The sequence below is a fragment of the Papilio machaon genome, chromosome 11 (assembly GCF_912999745.1).
Source record: "Papilio machaon chromosome 11, ilPapMach1.1, whole genome shotgun sequence".
Classification (NCBI taxonomy): Eukaryota; Metazoa; Arthropoda; class Insecta; order Lepidoptera; family Papilionidae; genus Papilio; species Papilio machaon.
Genome location: NC_059996.1, coordinates 2,609,390 through 2,636,121, shown reverse-complemented (window position 1 = coordinate 2,636,121; position 26,732 = coordinate 2,609,390). Strand labels below are relative to the sequence as shown.

Here is a 26,732-nt window from a genome sequence, read left to right as displayed (position 1 = left end):
CGAGACCCTAATATTAAAATCTTTGGGATTTCAATGAACATAAGATATTCATTAAAATTTTAAATAGTTATACAAACCTTTGAGTGCACGGCTCGCAGCTGCCATCAAGCGCGTTTCTTTGCGACAGCGGAATACAAGCGTACATCTCAAAAATACAATATTCTTCAGATTTAGAAACAGTTATTTCGCAAATTTTTCATGATATAATATAATATTTAATTTACTTAAAAAGTTACTATACAACTAACAGTACTACGTTCTAATTTTCATTAGAATAGGACTACGATGTGAGTCGGTTAGTGGTTACTCATGAAGTAATTTGGTATACATGGCCATAAATTAAATCTCTAAGAGGCTATTCTAGAGACCATGCCTCTTACTATGCGTACCCCTCCTCGGACAAATGCCCATCCCATTACCATCCCTTTCAGTATAGGAAAAGGATGGGAAGGAGAAGAGGAGTAAAATCACGCCTACGGCATAACACAGATCAGACGAGACGCGGAATTGCTTCCACTTGCGTGTGGTCGTGGTATTGCCTGGGCAAGCCGACCCATTCGTGCAACAGATGTTATTGCTGGCGTCTACTACTATTAAAATATCATTCATAATATTTAGTTTGATAAACATTTTGCAGTTAGTTTGACATCGATCACATATAGTTAGTTTCACTCTTATCACAATGTGAAACTAACTACAGCATTAAGTGATTCTAGTTCATATTGATTAGTTTCATCAAAATGGAACTTTGTAATTTGTGTTTTAAAAGGAGAAAATAACCAAGCACTAAACTATTTGTGATTGCCAAAAACTATTTCAGGCAAAGATCAAACCGACACATTGAGTAGATGTTTTTACCAATCATATGAAAATGTTGTAGGTAATAAATATGAAAATGTAGAAGGTTAATTTTAGAGTGTGCGTATGCGCCGACGACGTCGGAGTCAGTAGCAGTTCGCGTCTGCGGCAGCGATTACCGCCCGCCTCTCTTATCGTTCTGCATTACCGCTGTACGCGAGCATCAAAAACAAAGTAATATTAAGATACATTTTGAATTAGATTAATTGATCATGTGTACTTTGTGTTAAGTGACAAATGTATAAAAGCCTGAATTGAAAGAGAAGAGAAGAGAGAATGAAATTTTATAGTTTGTTAACGCTGAAATATCTCAATCCTGTGTTACGTAACGCGATTGACTTCCAGTAAAAATAAATGTCCTGCTATAGAATACCAAAACTAAAAAAGATATACATTAATCATTTATTTAAAATACTTTACGTTAATTCAATTGAAAAGGCACATTTCACAGGATATGTATTTGTATACGTACTGAAATAAGTAATGACTTAAAGTTAAGGTTTAAGGTTTTACTTTAAGGTTTTTAGTTTTAGGTTGTAGAATAATTTATATTTGTGATTTCCAGATAATACTTTTAAAATTGATTTATGTTTATTAGATAAATATTCAAGATCTATTCTTTAATGTCGCAATTTACACCAGAAAACTTCAGAAAGAATTTCCATATAAGCAAGCACGGATATATATGATTACAGTGAAATTTCACAAGTACCTATACTTGTAGATTAAACGATGTTAAGCAATCGGTTATTGAGAAGACAATGTTGATAATGCAATGCAAATAACTGTGATAATATCAACTGGCTTAGTCAATAAACTATTCAGCATTTCAATAATGACATATATGTCACCTTATAAGGTAACATAAATAAAGGTGTGTTATTATGACCAACAGATTTCGCTAAATAGCAACCACAACTTCAGTAATCAAATAAAACGTTAAATTTATATAATGAAAACATTAACCCAAAAGCAATTAAAAATTCGAGTTCAAAAACTTTTACTTTTGATCCTGGTTACAAATGAAACGTTCAAATCGGCTTCGCGAATTCATATAAATTTCTAGGAAGTTTCAAAACACAAATTACTTTTTCTTTAAACTTTTAAAACCCTTTTTAAAAACTTACGAATTTTTCTATTGAAGTATTAAAGGGAAGTTTACAAGATTTTTTCCGATCGGTTATTGTCAAGAAATTAGTTACTTAAACAAGTTACTCACGATTGAAGAAATAATAGAACTTTTTGGAAACAGCTTTTGTAAGGATTTCTATTATTTAAGACGTTGTGATGTAAAAATCTCCGGAACGGTTCAACGGATCTTGATGAAATTTGCCATATATATAGAGCATAGTCTCACAAAGTCATAGAAGAACACATAGCCTACCAAAAAAAAATATTATTTTAATTCCGCGCGGACGGAGTCTAGTGTTTAAATAAATACGAACCGCGGCGTTATTTAGCCAACCATTCAATAATTTAGTATTCATCACATAGTACTTGTATGGCATGAGAACGTAGTAAGTACATAGTGACAAAGCAAGTTGATGGCTCTGTCGGGAATAGGTACTCGAGGGTTCAGACTTGTCGCCCATAGAGCATTTACCTGAATGACTTAAGATTTGAGAGGTCGTTGACCTTACTATACGGTGAGCCATTAGCAGTAAGGATGTAGGAGCAAATTACGAGCTAACTTCAAACTCCGAAAGTTTGTAGTACAATAAATCTAGTTGCAGGTTCTGCTCAAGCTTTGAACGTCAATAAATCATGAAAAGATATAGGTGTAAAAAAACATGTGGAAAAAAACGTCTGAAACGAATGGTAACATCACCCACTATAAACTAACAGTAATAGAAGTACATAGGAATTATGTAAAAATAACTTTTAATATATATTTTACTACAAGAATCGTTTCAAATATCGTTTTGAATTATGAATCTACTCGGCCAAAGTGGTGATAAATCTTTTTCGCGTTGTTTATATATCTTGTTAAAATATAGTTCATACAATTTCCGTTACAAAATTATAGTATTGAAGTTGCAGCCTTTGACTATAGCGAAACGGACTAAAGAGCTGCCGTGCCGTCAAATAAATTTTGTCACTTTTTGCGGGGGCTTCGGTATTTAGAATTTATTATTATTGATGTGAAACATCTATAGGCTCACTTGTAAACCGATTGTTGGCGTGGCGACGGGTCGCCATGCTATACTGAGGTATACATATATATATGTATATATATATATATATATATATATATATATATATATATATATATATTATTTTAATAATATTATCTTTTATGCATATTACTTGTACGCACACACGATGTTTCACATCTGCCAGGCGTCCCATGACGGCTCACATTTTTTTTATCTGTAAGATGGAAATGTGCGTTTGTATGATCCAGGCTCTTAAAAGTCAAAGATTGCAACAATCGAAGTAATTGCAAAAAAATTAAAGAACTGTGGTACTTATCTAACGAAAAATCATTGTGATGAAAATTGTGTACAGCTTCCACGAGCGAGTTTTGTTATTATCGTGTAAAATCGAAAATGTGACACAAAAAGCAAGTCAATTAAAAATTGCTGAACCTAACTTTCCGTTCGTTTCCATTGTTTACTTTTTGAATGTTTCCATAAACCTATCAAATTTTAAATTGTTCAATCAAGTTTTACAATTTGTTACTGATTTCTAAAATATTTTTTATGTTTTTATATTTTAATCAATAATAATTTAAGCAGTATTTTTAAGAAGGTCAAAAATGTGATTATCATGTTGCTTATGTCTGGTTTCTGAAGTTCATTCAAGTTCGTTCAAATTTCATTCATTGACCGTTTATCCATTCATTAGAGTTATTGGTTCGATAACTTTAATTTTTTGTCAATAAATAGATAATATATTAATTTAATACATCTTAGTAAAGTAATTTGTTATTGTATTAAGAAATTGTATGTAACGCAACGTTTGAAACATTCATAAATGTACTAAATATTACTAATATAAATGCGAAAGTTTAGATGGATGGATGGATGGATGGGTGTTTGGAGGTATCTCTGGAATTGCTCAACGGATCTTGAAGGAATTTAGCACAGATGTAGAACATAGTCTGGAAGAACACATAGGCTACTTATTAATAGCCTTTATGTTCTTCCAGACTGTGACAACTATACCAAATTTCTACGAGATCCATGCCGTTTTGGAAATACCTTGTAACATCCATCCATCCATCCACATAAACATTCTCATTTGCAATGTTAGTAAGATGTGTGACGACTATCAAAATGATAATGCGGACGTTAAAGAGTTAAAAGAGTTGACATCATAGTACAGCCGTAAGGGACAAAATTGGCATTAAAATTATACGACATAATTCCTAAGCTTTAAAGATGTAGGATATGTTTGACTTTTGAGTCTAGAATTACGATTTTAGGTTAATCCGCGATCTGGTCGATTAATGATAACTCTGATAATATATTTTGTTAATTTTTTTTTAAATGTATTATATAGATAATAAGTTAATAAATGAAAATGGTATAAATCAGATATAAAGCGATTTATGGTTTAAGAAATATTTATTTTTCCTTAATAAGAATCGAAATTACAATTCACTTACTTAAGGCTACAAGAATTATTTTACATTTTTATTGCAAGCGTAGTGATTTTTATTTTTATACAATGCAGGTAAGTTTAAACTTAAACAAGTTGAAGCATTAACGAGTTTACTGAGATACGAAATTTAAGAATAAAAACAATAAACATTTTTTTTGTTTTAATGCAACTTTAGCACATATTCATTAACGTTTCCTGTTATTTTTCAAATTTTTCGACTAATTATATCTATAATATCTAAATAAACTTAAGAAGATTCCGTTAAACAGTAGTAGTAACAGTAGATAGTATATTACGTACTTGAATAGACTTTTGCTTACTTTCGGAATATCATTGTCTGGGAAGAAGTCTTACTAAAAAGGTAAGTAATAAGTCGTGCGCTTTCGTAATTGAGTCACATTTCACAGAATGTGACCCATGTCTAATTATAAAAGTAAACAAAGTTCTAGCAATAATTTTTCTCGTGCAATAAATTCTACGAAGTATGGAAAGTACGCACTTTGTTACGAGTAATTAAATTTCTAAGGGAAGGAAAGAATTGTGAATCCCTATGATTTTCCGTTGCTATTTTGATTCGGGTTGCACAGCAAATGGTGGGCCGCGGATTTGGATTTCTATGTAATCATTCCTATTTAAAACCTTATTTTGTAGAAACCTCCTTTATGGAGGAATGAAAATATTTTAAATGAAATCAGTTTCGCAACTTTTATTGTCTTTATCGATAACAATCAATGTTTTTGTGTTTTGAACCAGTGGACTGATTTTGATAAAACTTAGGCCAGTTGTTCTGCGGACACCAGTGTATAGATTTGTTTCTTAAAAATATTTAAACAAAATAATTTAAGAGTGATTTAATGAAAATTCTTCATTGTATTGTGGCAAAAATTTAATTATTTAGTATTCTAAGGCATGCCGTATACAACAAGTAACAAGTATAGTATAATAGTAAAAAAATGATTTTATTCCTATCCATCCATCCATCCATCCGTTTAGCCTCGTTACGCTTTATTCCTTTATTACAGAAAATTTTCCTTTTACCTGTTAATCTTATTTAAGCATTTACAATAAACAATTATTTACTAAAAAGAAAAACACAGAATTCGTGTATTTTATCACAATTATTGCTTGCATTTTTAAAGTCAGAAATTTTGAAATAAACCGAAGACGAATACGTGCAAGGGTAGTAAGATAGTTAGTCTTAAAACAAAAGAAATGAAAAGTAACCTTGTGATACATACATAGGCGAGTTTATGATTGTAATTCGGGCAAGTTGCCACCGAAGTCATAAACTAACCGCAAATATAATATATAATAATATAAAAAAAAACTCTTAGCGTAAGCGTTCATTATCGCGTTCACGCCCGCGTCGTCGCGCGCCGCGGGCGGCCCTTTATGATGCCAATCGGTTTATTAACTTCATCAATCTACTAAATAACAATCAAGACTAATTAACTAATCAGAGTTTGTTATAAACCATGATTTAGACTGAAAAAACAAATTACATAATTGTGGGATCGTTATTGAAAAAATACATCAGTAAACTGCCAAGAAAACACTTTAATCTTTTTCAACTTATAACAGCTTTACAGAACATCTTTTCTCTTAAATCAATCTGCCAAATGTCATCTGTCAGTCGTCATATAAAATAATTGAAATAAAACCTCCTTTTTCCACACGGCCATTCCTGCTCATTCATCTGCCTCAGATGAATCATCGTCTTCATGCCCAATCCAGGGCTTCATGAAGTCTGCGGAGCTTGTGGTGTTGATTGGTCCTTCTTCAATGCCAATCTTCTTCAAATTGTATCTCTCATTCCGGTTTTTCTTAGTAATTTCATAAGGTCCAAGAAATTTGGGGTACAGTTTGCTACCCTGGCTAAACTGAGTTTTCTTTATGGCTACTAAGTCACCAACATCGTATGACTGAGCTTCTCTTCTTTTCTTATTATAATTTCTGACATTTTCTTCTTGTATTTTCTTAATAGATTCTTTAGCTTTTTCTCTCAGGTCTTGTCTTTTCTCATTAAATTCTAAAATAGTTTCTTCTTCTATTAGTTTCGAAATTTCATCTTCATTATCTCTCATCTTCGTACCAAAAATTAGCTCAAATGGAGTCATTCCAATACTTCTTTGGTAAGTTTTATTCAAACAGCGTTGGACATGTTCATCTTCATTTTGTGCTTTCTTTAAGCGTGCGGTTGTCTCGGTAAGTATTAGACACACAGGATGGCGGCTGAGTGCATCGGCGTGCTTCATTCTCGTTGCCTGTCTGTGTTCAATCTCATAATCGTATTCTTCTAACAGCAACGCCCATCGTGCGACACGCGGAGGTAAGTCTTTTTTCTTTAAACTCATAGTAAGCGCAGAGCAATCGGTAACTATCTTAAAGTGTATACCTTGTAAGTAGACACGAAACTTTTTAATAGCCTCTGCAATAGCCAGAATCTCCAGATAATAACTGTGATATTTCTTTTCCGCTTGTGTAGTCTTTTTGCTCATGTAATGAACAGGATGTAACAGATTGTCTTTAGGACTTCGTTGTAAGAGGACAGCTCCGTATCCGTCCGCGCTAGCGTCGGTGTGTACTTCTGTTTCTAGCTCGGGGTTGTAAATTTGTAAGACAGGTGAGCTGCAGAGTATGTTCTTGAGTCGCAAAAAAGCCTTTTCACATTCTTCATCAAAGTTAAATATGGCATCTTTTTTCAGTAAATCAGTCATTGGTTTGGCGATCAGGGAATAATTTCTTATAAATTTTCTGAAGTATCCGGTTAACCCTAAAAATGACTGTACGGCTTTGACATTTGCAGGTTTTCTGAATTTTGCTACTGCCTCAATCTTCACTTTAGATGGTCTCACTTCATTTTCTTTTATGATGTAACCTAAGTACTCTATTTCTTTTTTCATGAAGTGGCACTTCTTCCAGTTAAATTTTAAACCAAACTCTTCAGCTCTTCGTAAAACTTTTTCTATTTTGATGAGTCCTTCTTCTTCAGTAGTAGCTGGTAAAATAAAGTCGTCTAAATACGTTAGAACTGTGCCATCAGCAATGAGATCATGGAACACGTCGTTTATAAATCGTTGAAATACCGATGGTGCTGTACAGAGTCCGAAAGGCATTTTCATAAATTCGTACTGGCCTTGTGGTGTGACGAAAGAGGTATACTTTTGACTTTCTTTATGTACATCAACATGCAGAAACCCATTCTTCAAGTCAAGGGATGTAAAAACTTTAGCTTCTTTTAATTTGTCAATCTGGTCTTCGATCAGAGGTAGTGGAAATCTTTCTTTAATTATCTTCTTGTTAAGACCTCGGTAATCCATGCAAACTCTGCGTGATCCGTCTTTCTTACCTGCCAACACAACAGCACATGCAAAATCAGATTTACTTGGTTTTATTATTTTATTCTCTAACCATTCCTTGATTTGTGTGTTAACAACTTCTGCTTCCAATGGTGATAAGCGTCGTGGGCTGTGGAATATTGGTGTTTCATCTGTTAATATTATTTTCAGTTGCACATTACTCTTCTTTACTTCATTCGTCGGGTTGTAGTCTTCAATCAACTTCTTAATTCGTTCTGCGTATCGTGAATCTTCAATGTCATAGTCTTCAATAGCACTTGAGGTCTCAATAGAAAGTGCAAACAGTGGTATCTTCTTCACAAATACACCTTCTGTGGTGAAATTGATTTCAAAATCTTTCAAAATCGGATTTCCTATTATTAGTTTTACCGGTATAGTATTTTCTTTAACTATGTGAAATTTGACATCAGCAAAACCTTCATCAATTTCTATTGTAGTCATAAAAGCTCCTTCTGTAAAAATTTGTCTTCCAGCTATACCAGTTAAGCATATCGACGAATCGGCTTCACACTTCTGAACACCTTCTTTAATTTGTTCGAATTCATTTTTTGTGATAAGGTTTACATCGCTCCCAGTATCAATCAAAGACAACATTTCTACTCCGTTAATCTTCACTTTCTTATAAGGCATTTTATCTTCTTTTTGATCCTCTTGAATATTCAAAGTTTTCTTAGGCACTTTAGTGCATTCATTGCCTTTGTGACCAAATTCATTGCATCTGAAACATTTAATGCCCTTGGTACAGGTCGGAGATTGATGGTCAAGGTCACCACAATTAAAACATCTTTTCACATTTGCGACCTTCCGATATGGTATGTTTGTCTTGACTGGATTTGAGTTACTACTCGGCTTAGCATTATATTTTTTTCTGAATTCGCTATAAATGTCTAGCTTCTTACGGAAATCTTTTATGTCGGATGCACCATATAAAATTACTTTATTTGTTTCGGTGTCCCGAATGCCGTCGATTACATATTCTATCAGAGCAGCGTCTTCAATTTTTCCATGTAATGCTATTTCTTTCATTGAGAGGAAGTATTGTTGAAAAGTTTCATCAGTCTTCATTTTACGAGCAGCAAGCGTCTTATGGATCATTGCACTATTTAATTTAGGTCCAAATTCTTCTTTTAATAATTTCTTTAAGGTTGTATAGTCTTTAATTCTTCCCACAGATCTGAGAAATAATTTTGCAGTACCACCAAGTAGTCTCTTCGCATAGATTAATTTTTCAACCTTCGTCCATTTCATCAGATCAGCAGCGTCTTCAAATTCATCGAGAAATTCAGTTATCGGGTAAGTATCATCCCCAGTAAATATTGTCATAGACTTTTCCAAATCCTTGAAGGAAATATGCACTTCTAGCTCTTCATCCACATCATTTTCATAATAATCTTCAGTGTTATTTTTTTTAGGAGGCATCTTTTTAGGTAAGGAAACCCGTCTTCGCTTTGTACAAAAAGATAATTTTCTTGGGCTCATAGAATAACGTAGTCGTCAAATTCGTAATCGTCGTTAGTCTTCAAATCTTTAAAATAACGAAAACATTATTTATTCGCGTCCCGAAGTCTTCAATGAATTATCTTGCCGCATCCCGAAGCATTCGCCTTATCAAAATCTTTCATCAGCGGCCCGCAGCATTCGATACCGATTGAGCAAACAAAGGAATCGAGCGAGTGATTTGTATGTCGCGTGGTGCGTATGATTTCTTCTTCAAAACTCGACAATCCACTTCATATTTTAACAATGCGCTATCCCGGACGAGCCCCCAATTAAGTTGTGGGATCGTTATTGAAAAAATACATCAGTAAACTGCCAAGAAAACACTTTAATCTTTTTCAACTTATAACAGCTTTACAGAACATCTTTTCTCTTAAATCAATCTGCCAAATGTCATCTGTCAGTCGTCATATAAAATAATTGAAATAAAACCTCCTTTTTCCACATAATTATTACAGAACTCTTTTTCTTCGCCGTATTTTATTTGTCACAAATGGCCTCTTCGTCTTAACTGATCATAAGAAAAGAATTATAATCCTGTAAGAAAATTAACGCTATTCGCACTAATTTTTAAAGTATTAACAAAAAACATTTTGTTGTGTCTATTTGCCAACAACAAAAAATTTAAGAGCTAATATTCTGTTATAAATTCGATTTTTAAATTAAATACTTTTGGTTCTTACTTGTCTCTGACAAAATATAAAATGGTATTTTATAGTCCGGAATAAACATTTAACTGTCATCGAGTGCATTAGATAATATATAAAATACTAGCTTTCCTAGAAATATATTAACTTATTCTACAATTAGGTACTTAACAGTAGTGTGTTGACAGTTGCATGATCGTTTTAGACATTATTGTGTTACTAATCGTAAAAGAGGGATTTTTTCAAAACAAGCTAGTACTAAAAAGTTTTTATGAAGCTAGTTGGTATTGGGTTTTGATTGGATGTGGTGTATAGCAGTGGTAAAGCGAGAGCTGGAGCGGTTGGTGCGAGACATCGTAAATAGAAAATGCATCGTGTAAATGTCGCGAAACGATCCCGGCCGCCAAGAACACGGCGCATCGCTCGGACACCAGTTTATTTTTACACAGAACTCGATGAACGGGACGACCTAAAATGCCGCCACGCCAGATTTATATAAATTTTGATAGATGCCTCGTGGGCGTCGCTGATTTACTGAACTATCAAAAGTAACACGCGGAGTTTTCTCGATTTTTATTGTACCGCTAGACTCGGGTAATGCCTGTGTAGGCCATTTAAACTTCGGTGGTAAAGTTAGTGAGTAATAAAAGTGTATAAAACATTTCATTCCACTTTGGGACGACGCAATTATATTTACATACAAATTTTTAGGGTATTATTATACTTTAATTTTAAAATTTAAAGTTCTATTTTTCAATTATATATAGTTTCTTATCGTCTTAATAAGTATAAAGGGCCAGATTAGGGTGTACGGTGAAATCATTCAAACATTATTCAAGAATCACTTTTATGTTAAATATTGAAACATGGAGGCTTGATCTTAAGTCCCCTACTAGTTTAAGTAAAAATAAAAATAGAATAGTTTATTCCATGGTACATGTTAAATATTAAAATAAAATAGTAATTATAGACCAAAAATAAAATTATGAACGTAGTAGTACTTTGCACACAAATAGAATAGCACTCAGAGTAAGGTGGATGTCCACAAAATTTATAATAATAGAAGATAAAAGAAAAACTCGTTTTTTTAGACCAAGCGGCAATCAGTGGGTAATAATGGCTGCGGGCGACGTGACGCGGCGCGCCTCTATCACAGCGCCGTCCATGCACCGCCGGCCGTCCGCGCGCCGCGGCTCTCTCATCAAGAACCCACAAACACAATCACAGGTAAACTAAGCAATTTGCTTAGGAATTGAAAAGAATAAACAGATTTGATAGAAAGAGCGTCGGTGGCTCAGGGGTTAAGCACTTGACTTGCAATCTGCAGGTCCTGGGTTCGAATCCCGCCATGTACCAATGTGTTTTTCGATTTACATATGTACATTTATCCGATGTTCTTACGGTGAAGGAAAACATCGTGATGCAACCTGCACATATCTGAGAAGAAATTTAATGATATGTGTGAAGTCAACCAACCCGCACTTGGCCAGCGTGGTTGACTATGGTCTAAACACCCCTAATTTGGGATAGGCTCCGAGCCCCTCGGTGGGGACGTATAGTGAGCTGGTGATGATGATAGAAATAAAAATGATGTATCCTTTTTACTCGACTGACTCAAACTGGAAAGGTTTTTTGCCCATATGTACCTAAGTTTTTATGTAAAATTAAGTAAGTTAAATTGTGGCTGTCTAGAGTCTAAACCACTGAAATAAATTGGACGAGTGACTTTCAGTCGATCCGTATTACTTGTCTGTGTGTTACAGCAGTTGTATTTTTGTTTTGGTTTTTGAAATAACAAATAGAGTTATTTTTCTGGTTATTCTTTCCTCTGCTCATTAAAGGTATGCAACCTATCTAAAACTCATTAGCTGGCTGTAGATACCTATTGTTGCCACTTAGCATGTTGTTACCGCTTGCTTATTATTCACCTCCTATAAAAGAAATTGTACGTAAGACGAAATTTATAAAATTTTGTTGTTGCAGGAAGTTCCGTGGGATATAATAGACCGCTGCGCGCTACCCATCGTGCTGTGCCATGCGCTCGCCGTCGTGCTCTCGGCGTTGCTCAATGCGATGCACCTCAGTCAGATATCCGTCTTCACGCTCTTCCTCTGGTTCTCTATATCCGTTACCGGTTCACTCTGGTTTTACCATAACTTACAGGTACGTAAACTGTCTTTTAAAATTTATTTTTCCTGTGAATCCGCTCCCTTGTAAAGTCCACTTACCTTTAAACACATACAACAACATATTCTAAAGATTGGTGGACTATTTGTTCTCTGGATCTAAATTCATTCAGGAAACGCGGAAATACTTCGATTCCACATCTGTTTTCTTTGTGGTCGTGATATTGATATTGTTGAGTCGGTCCATTGGAGAATTGTTTTAAATTCCTAATCCAAGATTTTTATTATCCTCAATAATTAAAGCATCTTCGTATTGTGTTTTCATTATGTTTTCTTAGTAATATTTATAAAAAGGTCATAGGTGTTTGAGGGCATGCGTTGGCGGATAGTGCTGTTAGTTAATTACAGCTAAAAGAACAGGGAACGAGAACAATGAATGTTTTAGCAAAGGTTACAAAACTTACATAAAGTCATCCTACGCACTAATTATTCTTAACCAATGTTTTCTTTTTAATTCTTATTAACCTTTACAAGCTTTGTACAGCTGTGTCGAGTATTACACGAATCAAATTTTGTAACGGCTCGTGGATAGCTGCGATCGGATGTCTGCGTAGGTGGGCTACAGGTGAGCCCAATGGAGATGGGGGAAAGCACATGTACTGCGTTTTCATCTGTCCGGCCGATACAAAATTGTGTTTTGCAAAATTGTGAGCTACTTAAAGTTTACATCGCACTATACAATGATGGATGGTTTAAGGATGCCGGTTGTTTTATAACAATTTATTCCCATGAACAGCGGACTTAGGAGCGATATTTGGTTCGTCAGACTAATACCGTTTTTGTGATACAACAATTATCCTAATATTTATTAAGTATATGGATATGAGTAGGTGAGATCATCCTATAAGGTTCACATTATTATACTTCATTTTTAATACTTTATTTGCTTACCAATATCCGTGTGATAACTGATATAAATTCTATTAAAGGCTATATATGAATATAAAAGGAAACGTCTTAGAATGAGTCTTGACTTTAATAAAAAGGACTTGAATTGCTTTATAAGCAATGAACTAGCTTCCATAGGAAAATATTTCATTATTATTAACCTATAAAATCTTTATTACTCCGTTGTGAAATATTTTCATTTTTTCATTGGTACCTTATAGATATTAATTAGTAAATAATAAAATTGCTCTTAATAACGTTCTGGTATTTCATTTGATGGTGATTGACTATATGAAAAATATTAAATTTGTTTGAACATATTTAACCTTGTTCGACTTAATAGTCTCAAGATTTTTCTGTATTTTTCAGTACCTTGTATAGTCATTCCCTACCTATCCTTTTCTTATAAGTAAAGGATAGAAAGGGGATGTGGATTTGATAAAGGAATGAACGCATAGGAAGGGGAAATATTCTCTTTCCGAGCGTCTCCTCCTCCGTCGATTAAACGTCGCACATCTGTCTATGGGCGGGTATCTATGGGCAGCTGTCGCTTGGCTATTTCGGCAGATTAACGTGGCTGCTTGGTCTTTTGTCACCTTATAAAAGAAAAAAAAGAAAGCGGTTCTCGCATACGAGTGCACCACGAATGCTGTGTAACGACCGAGTTATTAACTAATGAAACAGCGTCCTAAAGCGTTATTTTTCTCATAATGTACCATGTTAATATTTGCCTCAACCCACACGGTTTTCACACTACCTGTTTCCGTATAGCGGCTGACATACGACCTGCCGAGCATTATCCTCATTTGTATTCGCGAAAGTAAACTGCGGTAAAACTTGTGTTAAACATAATGTTTTTTTATAGTATAAGACTGTTTTTGTTTGATGGCCCCGCGCATGGCTTGCCGCTACGTGGAAACAGGTACTTCATTTTAAAGGGCAACATTTCTATTGTTCTTGGTAAAATTATTTTCTATTAAATCAAATCAGCTTTCAAAACATTTAAATTAATTTGACTTGAAAATTAATTTACATTTAGTATATGTATTTATCGTACACCGGTGTTCTCCTCAGAAGAAATTACCTAGGCAACCGAATTGGAACACGACTCGATCCTCCTGGGGCCCGATTCGTGGACTGCCTTACAGAATAAATGAAAATTAGATTACTATCTCTGAGAACTGCGTGGGATTTAAGAAATTGAAGGTTTCTTTTACGTTTGTCTTATGCTTTTAATTTGCGAAATTTCAAATTAAGTAGTCCGACCGGCGTTTGAATACGAGTATAATGAGCATTACAATTTTCATTTATAATTCAATAGTAACAGTTAACCTTTGAATATTCCTCGTAACATTATTATTATTATAGGATGGGCCAATTTAATATTTGACACTACATCAAAATCCAACAACGTAACCTTTAACGGCGGGCATAAAATATTTTTTTTATTTTGAAGTTAGAATTGTACAATTGCTTAATGTTTTATTTAAATTACGATTATATCTATAAAATAACTATTAAACGTTGTTAAAATAAAAAGTAACCCTTTCTTTTTTTAAACACTGAGGATGTTACAGAAATTCGAACTAAAAACATCGATTTTTCGTAACAACTGAATTTGTTTTACATTCCCGACAGACCGCCAGGTACCATCCGTACCATCTGGATGGCTGGCATTCCACAACTGTGCGGTTCTCGCGAAGTTTTTTGCCGCGCACGGCCACGTTGTGGAATGGTATGTCCTCGGCGGTATTTCCAAACCAGTACGACTTAGGGTCTTTCAAGAAGCGAGTGTATATGTTTCTTAAAGGCCGGCAACGCATCAGCAATTCTCCTAGTGTTGCGGATGTTCATGGGCGTTGATGATCACTTTAGTGTGCCCGACGTTCGTTTGCCCCCTTCTCTTATATAAAAAAAAAAACATATGTTAGAAGTCCGTATCGAATCATTCACTTTAATCGATATTTTAAGCAGGTCCTACAGGTACAGGTCCTACTATGAAGCTAAAACTGATGGAAGTCAAATGTGAAATACATAAATTAGCCCACCTACAGTAATATCTATCTATATACTCGTATTTAAAAGAAAGTCGTGTTAGTTACACTATATATAACTCAAGAAAGGCTGAATCGATTTGACTGAAAATTGGTGGGCAGGTAGCTTAGAACTAGGAAACGGACATACGATTTTATTAGAATTTTTACCCCGTTTTCTATTTTTTATTCCGCGCGGACGGAGTCGCGGGTAAAAGCTAGTTGTTAATAAGACAAAGATACAGTAAAATAATATGCTTATTTAATGAATTTGCTTTTTGAAGTAGAAAGTAATATACACAAATTTGAAACTTACCTATATATGTGTAATTTATAGACAAATGTCGTAGTTTATTAAGATTAAACGACGAACCAGAGTGTATCAGTTTGATGAAATGAAAACACAGAAAACGTCTCTCCTCCTTATTTTTTGTAAGGAATAGCATCTCATCTATATTTATCTTGGATATAACTTGCGATCTAGTAGACCATACAAACTTAACGTATACAGAAGTATAGTATGCATAAAGCCCGCCACACACCTTCATCTTTAACTGAGGTCGACTGTTCTGTTAAAACCATTTTTTATATAGGAGAAGGGGGCAAACAAGTAGGAATGTCATAACATTATTTGACGCCTATGTACGTTCGCTAGAAGAACCGCAGATGCGTTGCTGACCTTTTGGAACTGACATGTGTAGGCAACACTGAGATCTGTACAGTTTAAGTAACAGTTAAGATTCTGCCTACACAGTTTCACTGTCAGTTTGACTGTTAATGTGTAGCTGGCTTTAGAAATCTTAAAAGGTTTTCTCTGATGTGTGGAAATCTCTGTCGAATATATTCTACGTTCTAACGACAACTATCTAAATTAGACTTAAGTATTCGATGTACCTTTTAGTAAATCGCAAACAAATAATATTAACACTGATCATGTTTAAAAATAAATAGTCATTAAATCAGTATGAAATCGACAGTGCTATAATATAGTAAAACTAAAATAAACTTAGCATAGCTGAAAGCCAATGTTTAGATAACCCAACACAACGTTTACGAAAGCGATGGCCAAGCAACATCAGGAAACACAAACGTGAAACTCTATTACCACGCAGTTTATTTATTTGTGTAACAGATTGGAATCTAGAATAGTCTTAGCAATTCTAGTCGAACTGATTTTGATACAGTAAACCTATTATTTTCCTTACATAAATGAAGATTAAAGTGGAAGCTTTGTTTTTATAATGTTTACTAATTTATATTTAAATAAACTTATGTTATATTAGGTCCTTACATATGAAATTGGCGTTTTGTATGGGAGGAACAAAAAGTCGAATATTTTTTAATATAATATATTTAATTAATCAAAGTATGAACCATTATTTTCTATGCACTTTTGCCATCTCATAGGTAGTTCATTGATCCCTTTACTAAAAAAACCAGTCGGACGGGAATCAATAAAATCTTTGAAGGCGATTTGGACTGCCCCATCGGAGTTGAATTTTTTCCCTTGCAAGAAGTTATCCAAATTTCGAAAAAAAATGGTAATCTGTTGGAGCAAGGTTCGGGGAGTACGGAGGATGTCTTAGACTTTCCAATTGAAGCTCTTCTAATTTAGTAGCCGTCTGTTGCGCAGTGTGTGGTCTAGCGTTGTCGTGAAGCAGCAGTGGCGTGGAGCGATTGACCAGCCTAGGTTGTTTAGCCGCTAGCTTTTCCATCATGGTTTGCAATTGCTGACAATAGACATCAGCCGTAATAGTCTGGCCAGATTTGAGAAAACTGTAATGAAAAATACCGGCACTAATCCACCAAACGCTTACAAGTAACTTTTTTGGGGTTAATTTTCGCTTGGGGCAGGATTTGGCTGGCTGGCCAGGATCCAACCATTGCGCTGAGCGCTTCCGATTATCGTAAAGAGCCCATTTTTCATCACAGGTAATGATTCGGTTTAAAATACCTTCATTATTGTGCCGGTTTAGTAATGTAACGCAACAGTCGACGCGCGTTTGCCGGTTTGCTTCAGTCAATTCGTGAGGTACCCACCTTTCAAGCTTTTTAATCTTCCCAATTTGCTTCAAGTGAATTAAAACAGTTTTATCACTAACATCGCAGCCTGCAGCTAACTCGGACGTGGTTTGCGATGGATCCACTTCCACAATAGCCTTCAACTCTTCATTATCAACTTGAGTCTCAGGCCGTCCACGGGGCTTGTTCTGCAGATCGAAATTTCCAGAACGAAAACGTTGGAACCAAAAACGAACTGTGTTTTCTTTTGCAACACGACCGCCATACACATCATTCACCCTTCGAGTCGTTTCCGCAGCACTAGTACCACGGCGGAACTCGTACTCGTAAATAATGCGATATTTTAAGTTTTCCATTTTGTAAAATGAGTGACGCAAACAGAAAAAAACAGAAGAAAAAAAACAAATGAATGACGGTCATCGAACCACAAATACATGAGTCTATAGCTGTACAAATTTGAATTTGGAATTCCTTACCAAAGAGGAGAAATTCGTGATTAAAGTGGCCAGTACGAAAAACGCCAATTTCATATGTAAGGACCTAATATTTATATTGTTTGTTTATATTTTTATCTTCTATATCGATAGAAATCTAAAGCAATATCGGATGTGATGGCCTAAAATATTTATTTAAAAAAAAAAAGTTATTTAATAAAACTGTGCCTGCAATATTAATTTAATCTTTTGATATTTTCAATTTGCATTGCAATCAGATTGCAATGACTGACCGGTGTAACGAGCAATTAAAAAAATCGTTTTTCATTTGTTTTCATTACTTTAAGTTTCATTGTTCCATTTTTTTTTTAGTTTTTATAAAACTATTTAAAAACAGTAAGATATTTTTCTATATAATAACTAGCTGTTGCCCGCGACTCCGTCCGGGCGCAGTTGAAAAAAACTAAATGGGGGGGGGGTATGAAAAATAGATGTTGGCCGATTCTCAGACCTACTCAATATGCTCACAAAATTTCATGAGAATCGGTCAAGTCGTTTCGGAGGAGTTTAATCACAAACACCGCGACACGAGAATTTTATATATTAGTTATCTATAAATAAGAAACATCACTAATTAAAGGAATGCATTACATTTTTTGTCGATTTGAAAATAATTCTGGATCAGTGGTGAATAGTGCCAACATCGGTGCATACAATTGCGTCAATTCCTTTCGTAAGTCCAATTTAAAAATAGGTTAATGGTTGTTTTCATAGAAAAGACACCGCTGAATAGATTCTTATGTTATTTTGCTTGTACGTAATATTGAAGTAACATTAGCTAACTTAATGCATACAGTATTATCCACAAGACTTCAACAACATTTATAAATAGCAATAGGTGAGTAAGAACTATGATTATTTTAAGTAATGTTAAATTTGTCGTAGTATTGTGACATGTCATGTTATAAAAGCTATTGCTAAGATATGGTTTATGACAATAGTCGAAAGGTGGGATTTGAACCACGTGATCGGAAAACCCTTAGCCTATTGGCTCTTCATTTTTTAATTTAATTATTAAAGTAGAAAACCCTTAAAATGACAACGGTTACGGTGACCCTAGAACTCTGATGAACGTCATGTAACCGCATTCTACAATACCGGTTACCAGACTGTCGGTTATTACCCTAAATGTTGCCGCTTACTTCAATGTTGTTGAAACCGGTTGTGACTGATTTAATATGAAAATTTCACAGCGTATACTGAGAATTGTATGTCAAATAGGCTGCTTATTTTTAAGTTAGCTAATACTTTTGTATTAACCGTAACGATTTGTATGACAAAACGTCTTTAATATACCCTGATTTATTTCTTTCCTTAATCACTTCTAACAACACCCACGGATCTGGCGACTCAGTCTTTTTGCCAAACGCCTACGCTGTGAAAATCTGAGTCACGTAAATATTGGGAAATAGCAATGCTTTCACAATTCTACGAATATGAAGTTGAAAGTTTATGAGAATTGATTGATGGATCTTTGTTATCCTTTTATACAAAAACATTATATACAAAAACTATCGAATGTACATTTATTTAAATTTATATAGATCAATATAACAAGAAAATATTGTGAAATTTGACTAATATACCAAAAAATGTAAGAGAACTATTCCTATCTAAGTTAACTATATATATTTTGTTGAGTGCTGCTTAAACTGATTAAGCGAAAATAATGTCGCAAATGTAAAATTATTTTAACATTAACTTTTCATTGCAGAAATATTCATATAAAACATATACATATATAGTTGTCTCTTTCACAAAATTTTACGTTAATCTCTGAAAAACTGTCTGAAAAAAAACTTCTCGGCTACTCATTAAGTTTTTTTTATTCTGCGCGGACGGAGTCGCGGGCGACAGCTACTTATATTATCATAAACCTCCTTTTTATGTATACACACATATTAATAAATTGGCAAGCATTCGTATCAATACACTTTCTTAGTTTGAAAAGTTTTAAGGTTTTATTTTATAACATTATTATTTATTCAACGTCTAATCCCTAGATTCTCGTAGCTTAGATTTATAGACATTTGTGCTCTGATACTATTTAGGTTTAACTTATATTGTGATATTTCTTTGTTACCAGGTAACAGCTGCTGGGAAGGCTGTACTTGTAACTGGTTGTGACAATGTACTGGGCAATGCACTTGCGCGTCGTCTTGACGATCTCGGCTACCACGTGTTTGCTGGCTTTCAGAATAAGGCTGGCAACATCGACGCCGATATGCTTAAAGAAGACTGCTCCGGACGCTTACATACCTTGCAACTTGATATCACGTCTGAAACTCAGGTAATGTTCGATATACATAGCGGATATCTGCACCGATAATGCAATAATATATAAAATAAAGCATCAATGGATACGTTCAACTAATTGTAACATTAAATTACACGTTGAGCTTGCCTCAATCTAATTAGTGGTAGAATCCAGCAGCAACAACAACATCTGTACGAATGGGCAGGTGTGTGTCCCCCTTCCATAGACTAAAGGTAGACAACTCATCTGCAATTAGGGATGTCTATGAGCAGGGGTAGCTTCGCTTTTTCTGCCAATTTAAGTTCCCATCTAATCATACAAAAAAAACTGCAACCTTAAAAGTAAAAACAAAAAATTAATTACAAGAACATGAATTGGTTGCAGTAAAATAATAATGTAATGTTAACATTTTTCTTCCTCAAATACCGCTGAAGGGCAGAATGAAATAGGAAAAACAACGTCTTATACCGTTTTTTTTTAAGTAAAATTAATACATTTTTGTTCAAAAGACAAGTAAAGGAACTGTTATTGTTTCATTAATTTAATGTTGCGATGTGTTCGAAGTAGCTAAAAAGTACTTAAAACATAACTGCGAACAAATATATAAGAATAAGAATAATTTATTGGATTATATGTATTATTATTATTATGAAATCTGTATGTAATCCATATTTATCTATAAAACTATTAAAATTGCAATGTCTTTACGTAAAAACGAAAAAACAAAACATATTTTGCGAACATGATGCATTTTCGTTTTTTATAATGTTGCCTGTCTGTCTGTCCCCAAATCCGCGTTTATTGCGGGTAATCTCCGAAACGACTGAACCCAGTTTGACAGGACTTTAATTGGTAGGTAGCTGATGTATGTGGGGATATAATAGGCTACTTTTTTATTCCGCACCGACGAAGTTGCAATCGAGCGCTAGTTTTCAATAAATGGAAATTTGAAGCCATACTTTTTGTTTCTCATTTCGTAGAAGTTGAATGTTATTTCTGTAAACGAGTATTTCATTATATCTCTTCAATAATAATATTCATAATTAAATAAGTTAATGTAAACTGAACTGAATACTCGCATCATATAAATTGAACTAATTAAAACAAATGCATATTTCATTAATCTTACAGTGGGTTTCCACTGCCGAAACTCTACAAATACATAATGCCATCCCTTTCATTCTCTTTGAAAAAACCGAGATAGCAATACGTTTTAGTATAGGGTTTTAGACAGTGAAAACGCTCGTTTACAAAATAGATTGAGCAGTTCGTTGAATTTGAAATATCTGTCATAAATTTATATTTGGCCGCAGCTATCAAGGCCGTTACGATGGTATAGGTGTCGTTAAGCCATTCGAGAACGATAAATTCCACAATAACGCTCAGTTAATAGTTACATATTATATTCCCATTGCACCAGAGGATATCGGGACGATGAACCAGGCTACGCATTAATTCTTTAACTGTAAACATTTTTAAAATATTTCAAGTGAAGCAAAGTTTATATACACTTTTGATCCTTTAGCCTTAATATAAATTATTAAACCAAAGACATCCAACCAAAGAGAATTTTTAGTTTCTTTTGAAAAAGTTATTGAAAGAGACATGAACAGCGTGCGATTCATGTCGTCGTATTTTAACCCGGAAGCTCTGTCAGTGAACTGTCACTGTTTATTACGCAACTTAAATATGATATGATATTTTCGCAAAGGAAGCAGCTAATTAAAGTTTCATGTAACAAGAACAAGGTACTTTGTTAACAACATTAAATGTAATTTTACAAGCTTCAAAACTCTTAAGTGTTCATATTACGTTGAAGGTTAATTATGGGCACAAATTATATAAAGAAATCTCAATTTAAAATAAATTATACGTTGCAAATTTTCCTTCATCATTATTTTGGATCAGACAGAATTAATTTATTAATATAATGATTATAAACTTAAAACAAAGAAATTGACTTAAAAATAGATTACGTTTTTACGAAATCCTTTTTTAAATTTAAGATTGATTCAAGACAAGAATGCTATCGATTGGCCCATTTACCATATGTATACTCGAAGTGATACTGAACCAGATAATCAGGAAGTACTTGAACAAGATTATTCTACCTTTCTGGCCAAGAACTGAAAGTCTCTTTCACCTTGCTTTTGTACGGATACTTACAAATTTTGAAGTCAGAAATTGAGTTAAAAACTATTTCAACTTTTAGGTTAGACCAAATTTCTCATAAGTATAAGATTTATTAAGATTGGATTAGTAACAATTTTTTTATAAGATTTTTCAAGAATTATGTGCTAAGAATATAGTGAATACTCTATATGTAACTCATTTTATTTTGTACTCCAGATATTGTCAGCGTCCTTGTATATCGTGGACCACTTACCAGAGGGCGCGCAGGGTCTGTGGGCAATAGTCAACTGCGAATCCTGGTGCGCACTCGGTGAACTAGAATGGGTACCTTTTTCAGTCATCCGTAGAGCTATGGAAGTTAACTTATTAGGTAAGTTCAATGTTCTTTAAAAACGCTACACACCGCTACGCTTTGCTACGACGGTGTTTATTTTTTATCTCACTCCATAGATGGCACTAGCAGTTTTATTTAATTTAAATATTCTTTAATTTTAATATACAAGTCTATATGTAATGTAATCGAAATGTCTAGTCCAACAATAGTTTAATCAAAAACATTTTGACTAGTCCTTGGATAGTTTTGGCTATTATAAATTTTGTAAGTCTGTAAAATATCACTACATCTCTTTGATAACTGCTAAAATGCATGAGTTAAGTTTCTCTGTAAATGTTACGTTTGACAATAGATGGCGTTGTTAGTATAATTGGTTAAAGAAAATATTTTTGAATTGAGCTTTGTAAAGTATAGTAAAAGTAATAAGCTTTGATAAAGTGCTGATATCAAAGGCAAAATACAAATGTGAAGAATTTTATGGAAATTAATGTAAAAAAAAAATATAGGCACCTATTGGTTTTTTTGTGTCCAGATATTGTCTTCGAATATTTCAAAATGGCAATGGGTTTATTCCACTGACATTGTTACTCTGTGCTGCATAAAAGCTATATAAAGATATTTACTTCCAAAATTTATAGTTCCATATCAATAAAGGTAGTTTGAATATTTGTTGGGCTATAAACTTGCAAGTTCAAGAGCAGGAAGTCTAAAATAAATTTATCATCCGATGTTTACTGGCAGCGATTTAATATTAAACAGCTGAGTAAATCTAGAAATAAACCTAATGTTTCTTGAACACATTTGTCTATTTTATCTAAAATCACACTCACAATTTACTGCCTATAAATAATTTGGTTCTCCTAGTTACACCAGAATACGTTTAAATTTACCTACTTTTGAATTCATGACCGTCTGTTAAATTTCAAATTAGCTATCAATATTTGTATCTATTCCATCCTATAGATATATAGATAAGAGATGTGGACAATAAAGAATGAAGAAAAAGTTTAGTTTTTTTTTTTCATTCACAATAATCAAATGATTAATTAGTTAAGAACGGCTTAACTTCGTGTGATTGTCCGGTGACGGCACCGACTAGTTTTGGATCCGTCGGGGGTCCATCTTCAGGGCGGGTGTTTATTTTGAGGACTTTGCGATCGCGTCGCGTCTCGCACTGAAACTGAAACTAGTCGGTGCCGTCACCGGACGATCATACGTCAGTTAAGCCGTTCTTAATTAATCAATTATTATGTGACATGAAAGTTTAAACAATTTAATAATCTAATGAGTCCAGGATGCATTGCGAGTCTATGTATAGGAAAGAGAAATGGACCGAAACTAGTCGGCACTTACACCGGAATACGCGTGATTAGTTTATTGGATTATTGGTTGTGGGGCACAGGACCGGCGCGACTGGTTCAAGTGATGCTACCGTTGGTGCGGCGCGCGCGTGGCCGCGTGGTCCTGGCCTCCTCTATCCTGACGCACGTGGCAGCGCCTGTGCGCGGCGTGCATGCTGCCTCGATGGCCGCGCTTGACGCCCTCGCCGCCTGCCTACGACGCGAACTCAAACCGCGAGGCGTTGATGTTGTAAGTCCTAAGTCCTTATCAAATTAGCTGCGTGCAACAAGCTGCGGATGAATTATAGTTTTACCCGTCTGACAAAGAGGTTGATGTTTTTCGCGCGTATGTAAGTTTGTTTTTATGTATGTGGGTTTGTATGCATGTAAATTTCAATGTGACGGCCTAGCGCCTAAATTATCGAACCGATTTTGACGAGTGAGGTGTCATTCGATTCCTCTTCTTCCCCGGATTGTCATAGGGTATATTAATATTGAAATGAACGAGTTCAAATCTCACTCGCTATAGCTTTTTTTCAATGCTTAATATTTTTTTGGATGTTTTCAAGTATGGTCTAAAATAAGAAAGTGTTATATTTATTTAGTTTAAATTAAGGTTAGGTTATTAAAATAAGTTGTGCTTATAGTAGTACTAACCTGAACGTATATACATTTCTTTACTTTTTAATTAATAAATTGTAACCAGGTGGTTGTCGCGGCGGGAGAGTATACGACCGGCAGCGCTTGGCTGTCCGAGGAGAAACTTCTGGAGCAAGCGCGTGACATGTGGAAGAGACTTAGTGACGAACAAAAGGGCGCGTACGGTGAAGATTATTTCGAACAAGCTCTTCGTAGTCTCGAAAAGTACACTAAAAGTGCGGTAATTATCGAATCTTTAGAAACATATTTGTCAAGATATTGTCTTGTTTAACACCAATTTAGTTTTGGGGTTTTATCTATTGTCGAAGAAGGGGACCACGGGAAAAGAGAACATCAATTACCATTATTTTCTCTCAGATAAGGACAAGGGAACGGACAGGAAAGTGAAATATTTGTTAGTTTATCTTCGCCTTCGTCTAGGAAAGGTAACAATACGTTATGGTGTTAAAGATGTTGTGGATAGAAGTCACTTAACACGATGTAGCTTGCTAGCTCGTTGCGGACATAGAAAAAGCTGTTTATATTTTGCAGGACGGTGACCTGACTGCAGTGACTCGGTCTCTGAGCGACGGCGTGACCCGCACATTCCCTCTGGCGCGCTACACGCCGGTCTCGCCGCGGGAAAAGCTCAAGTCCTTATTGGCCGAGCATCTACCTCGATCCCTGTATGAAGGACTCTACTCGGATTAAACGAATAAACGGTTACGAATTAATTTTTTTTGCGTTAAAATCAATCTAAAAAACTTGAAAAACATTGTAAGGTTAGGTTTGCATTCGGAAATCCAAGTAAAACATTATGATTAATGTAATAATACAAATTCGTATATGCAACAAAGTTACGAATCGTGATGGTATAAATAGGCTTTACAGTAATAATCTGCCGAAGAATATGAACCCAATGCCACCTAACACTACGAATTGATTTTAACTGTTATGCCTTAGGATCAGATTGAATTTATACCTGCGAGAAGGGTACCATCTAGTCGAGTAAACGCTTTTCAATATTTTTTTTTACAACTGAAAACTTATATATCTGCAATCACGCGCTTTTAGTTATATTGTCATTTCATTGCTATTCTTATGTAAAAAAACAATATTTACCAATTTTGCTGTCAAAACTTTTTTATCATTTTATTTGGAAAATTATAAAATATTTTTTTAATTATTTTTCGTTATAGTTGATTGCGTTGAACATTTAATTGATTTTCTAGTCAGTAGAAATGTTTAAAATGTAAGTAAAAATAAGATTTTTCGAAATTTTCACCTTATCTATTTCTTAAACCATCTATTTTATGTAACAATTACGGAATAGTTCATAACAATCAAGATTTATTGTAATACGTGTTAATTACTAATTTGATGTAGCTACGTGTTGTATATTTTGCATTTTTATAATAATTTAACATGTTAACGCAAACAAATAAAATTCACATGATCTTAAATATATCCCAAACGCTGCGAAGAGGAAATATAAAATACAGAGATAATAAGTTCTCTTTACGAATGTTGCAGCGATCTAAATTCATTCTGGTTTCCGAAACAACTGAAGGTGACCGTATATACCAGTATTTTTTTGACATTGGCAACCGAAACTAATTCGCTTAATTGTACTTTGTTATACATTTTTTTTATTTCTGTGTAATAAGTTTGTGTGCATTTAATTTACGTAAGCGTTCCTATATATTCACGCGTGAGAAATATTTAATATTTGTATTGTATAGAAATAATAAAAATAATGTAAAAAATAACTGTTTGTTTGATTTGACACATTATATTTTACTCTTTTATAGTAACTACGAAACTAGAAATGTCTATTTAAAAAAAAAACATTTCAAAACTATTCAAATTCAATTTAAACTTTTTCAGTTTGATATCTGTATATATATATCAATCAAGATATATATTAAGATATCAATAATATATATTATGTGATATAATATATATGATGTGTATATAAGATGACTTTTTAAACGTTTCATGTGTTTAGTGCAACAACAATACAAGGTCGACTGTACCGAGACTAATTTGGCAATTCATAAAAATATATATCAACGTATATAGTATTCAGAAGCAGTATTGACATAAAATTCGTTATAAATACCGGTAAATAAAAAGAACGTAGAAGAAAAGAATTTACCTGTACCTATATATAACATCTACCGCATACTTTGTAGTATTCGTAATTTTAACATAATTATGATAATTAAATTAGACGATTAGCGAATTCCTGCAAAATTACAATGTTTGGTATGTTAAAATGGTTTGAATTTAATTTTTGATTTCAAATTTGTCACCCTTTGAGGATATCTATTTTTAAAAAAACAGCTTAAATTTTCAGTATTCTTAAAATCAATAATAAAGAACAAAATACAAAAGACCGAGTCGAAGTTTTCTGGTATCGTGTTTTTGTGACATTGG

At 34.0% G+C, this 26,732-nt stretch overlaps 2 protein-coding genes across 2 annotated transcripts; both read left to right on the top strand.

Annotated features, from left to right (window-relative positions):
- Window positions 1-938: 938 nt before the first annotated feature.
- On the top strand, window positions 939-22,399 carry LOC106714327 (estradiol 17-beta-dehydrogenase 2). Its single transcript, XM_045680087.1, has 6 exons — window positions 939-1,032; window positions 11,059-11,194; window positions 11,951-12,130; window positions 12,686-12,749; window positions 19,642-19,880; window positions 22,197-22,399. Exons 2-6 carry the CDS (start codon window positions 11,084-11,086, stop codon window positions 22,368-22,370), a joined length of 768 nt encoding a protein of 255 aa, XP_045536043.1. The 5' UTR covers window positions 939-1,032; window positions 11,059-11,083; the 3' UTR covers window positions 22,371-22,399.
- A 1,315-nt stretch (window positions 22,400-23,714) lies between these two features.
- Window positions 23,715-25,257, top strand: LOC123721372 (D-beta-hydroxybutyrate dehydrogenase, mitochondrial-like). Its single transcript, XM_045679892.1, has 3 exons — window positions 23,715-23,904; window positions 24,361-24,534; window positions 24,846-25,257. Exons 1-3 carry the CDS (start codon window positions 23,740-23,742, stop codon window positions 25,002-25,004), a joined length of 498 nt encoding a protein of 165 aa, XP_045535848.1. The 5' UTR covers window positions 23,715-23,739; the 3' UTR covers window positions 25,005-25,257.
- The last annotated feature ends 1,475 nt before the right edge of the window (window positions 25,258-26,732 follow it).

Bases quoted from the DNA above. Each gene is read 5' to 3' on its own strand.
- LOC106714327 (XM_045680087.1), top strand. From the start codon at position 11,084: ATGGCTGCGGGCGACGTGACGCGGCGCGCCTCTATCACAGCGCCGTCC. The intron at 12,750-19,641 runs GTACTGCGTTTT...GATACTATTTAG, and splicing joins GGAGATGGGGGAAAGCACAT to GTTTAACTTATATTGTGATA. The intron at 19,881-22,196 runs GTAATGTTCGAT...TTTGTACTCCAG, and splicing joins ATATCACGTCTGAAACTCAG to ATATTGTCAGCGTCCTTGTA.
- LOC123721372 (XM_045679892.1), top strand. From the start codon at position 23,740: ATGCTACCGTTGGTGCGGCGCGCGCGTGGCCGCGTGGTCCTGGCCTCC. The intron at 23,905-24,360 runs GTAAGTCCTAAG...AATTGTAACCAG, and splicing joins AACCGCGAGGCGTTGATGTT to GTGGTTGTCGCGGCGGGAGA. The intron at 24,535-24,845 runs GTAATTATCGAA...TATATTTTGCAG, and splicing joins AAAAGTACACTAAAAGTGCG to GACGGTGACCTGACTGCAGT.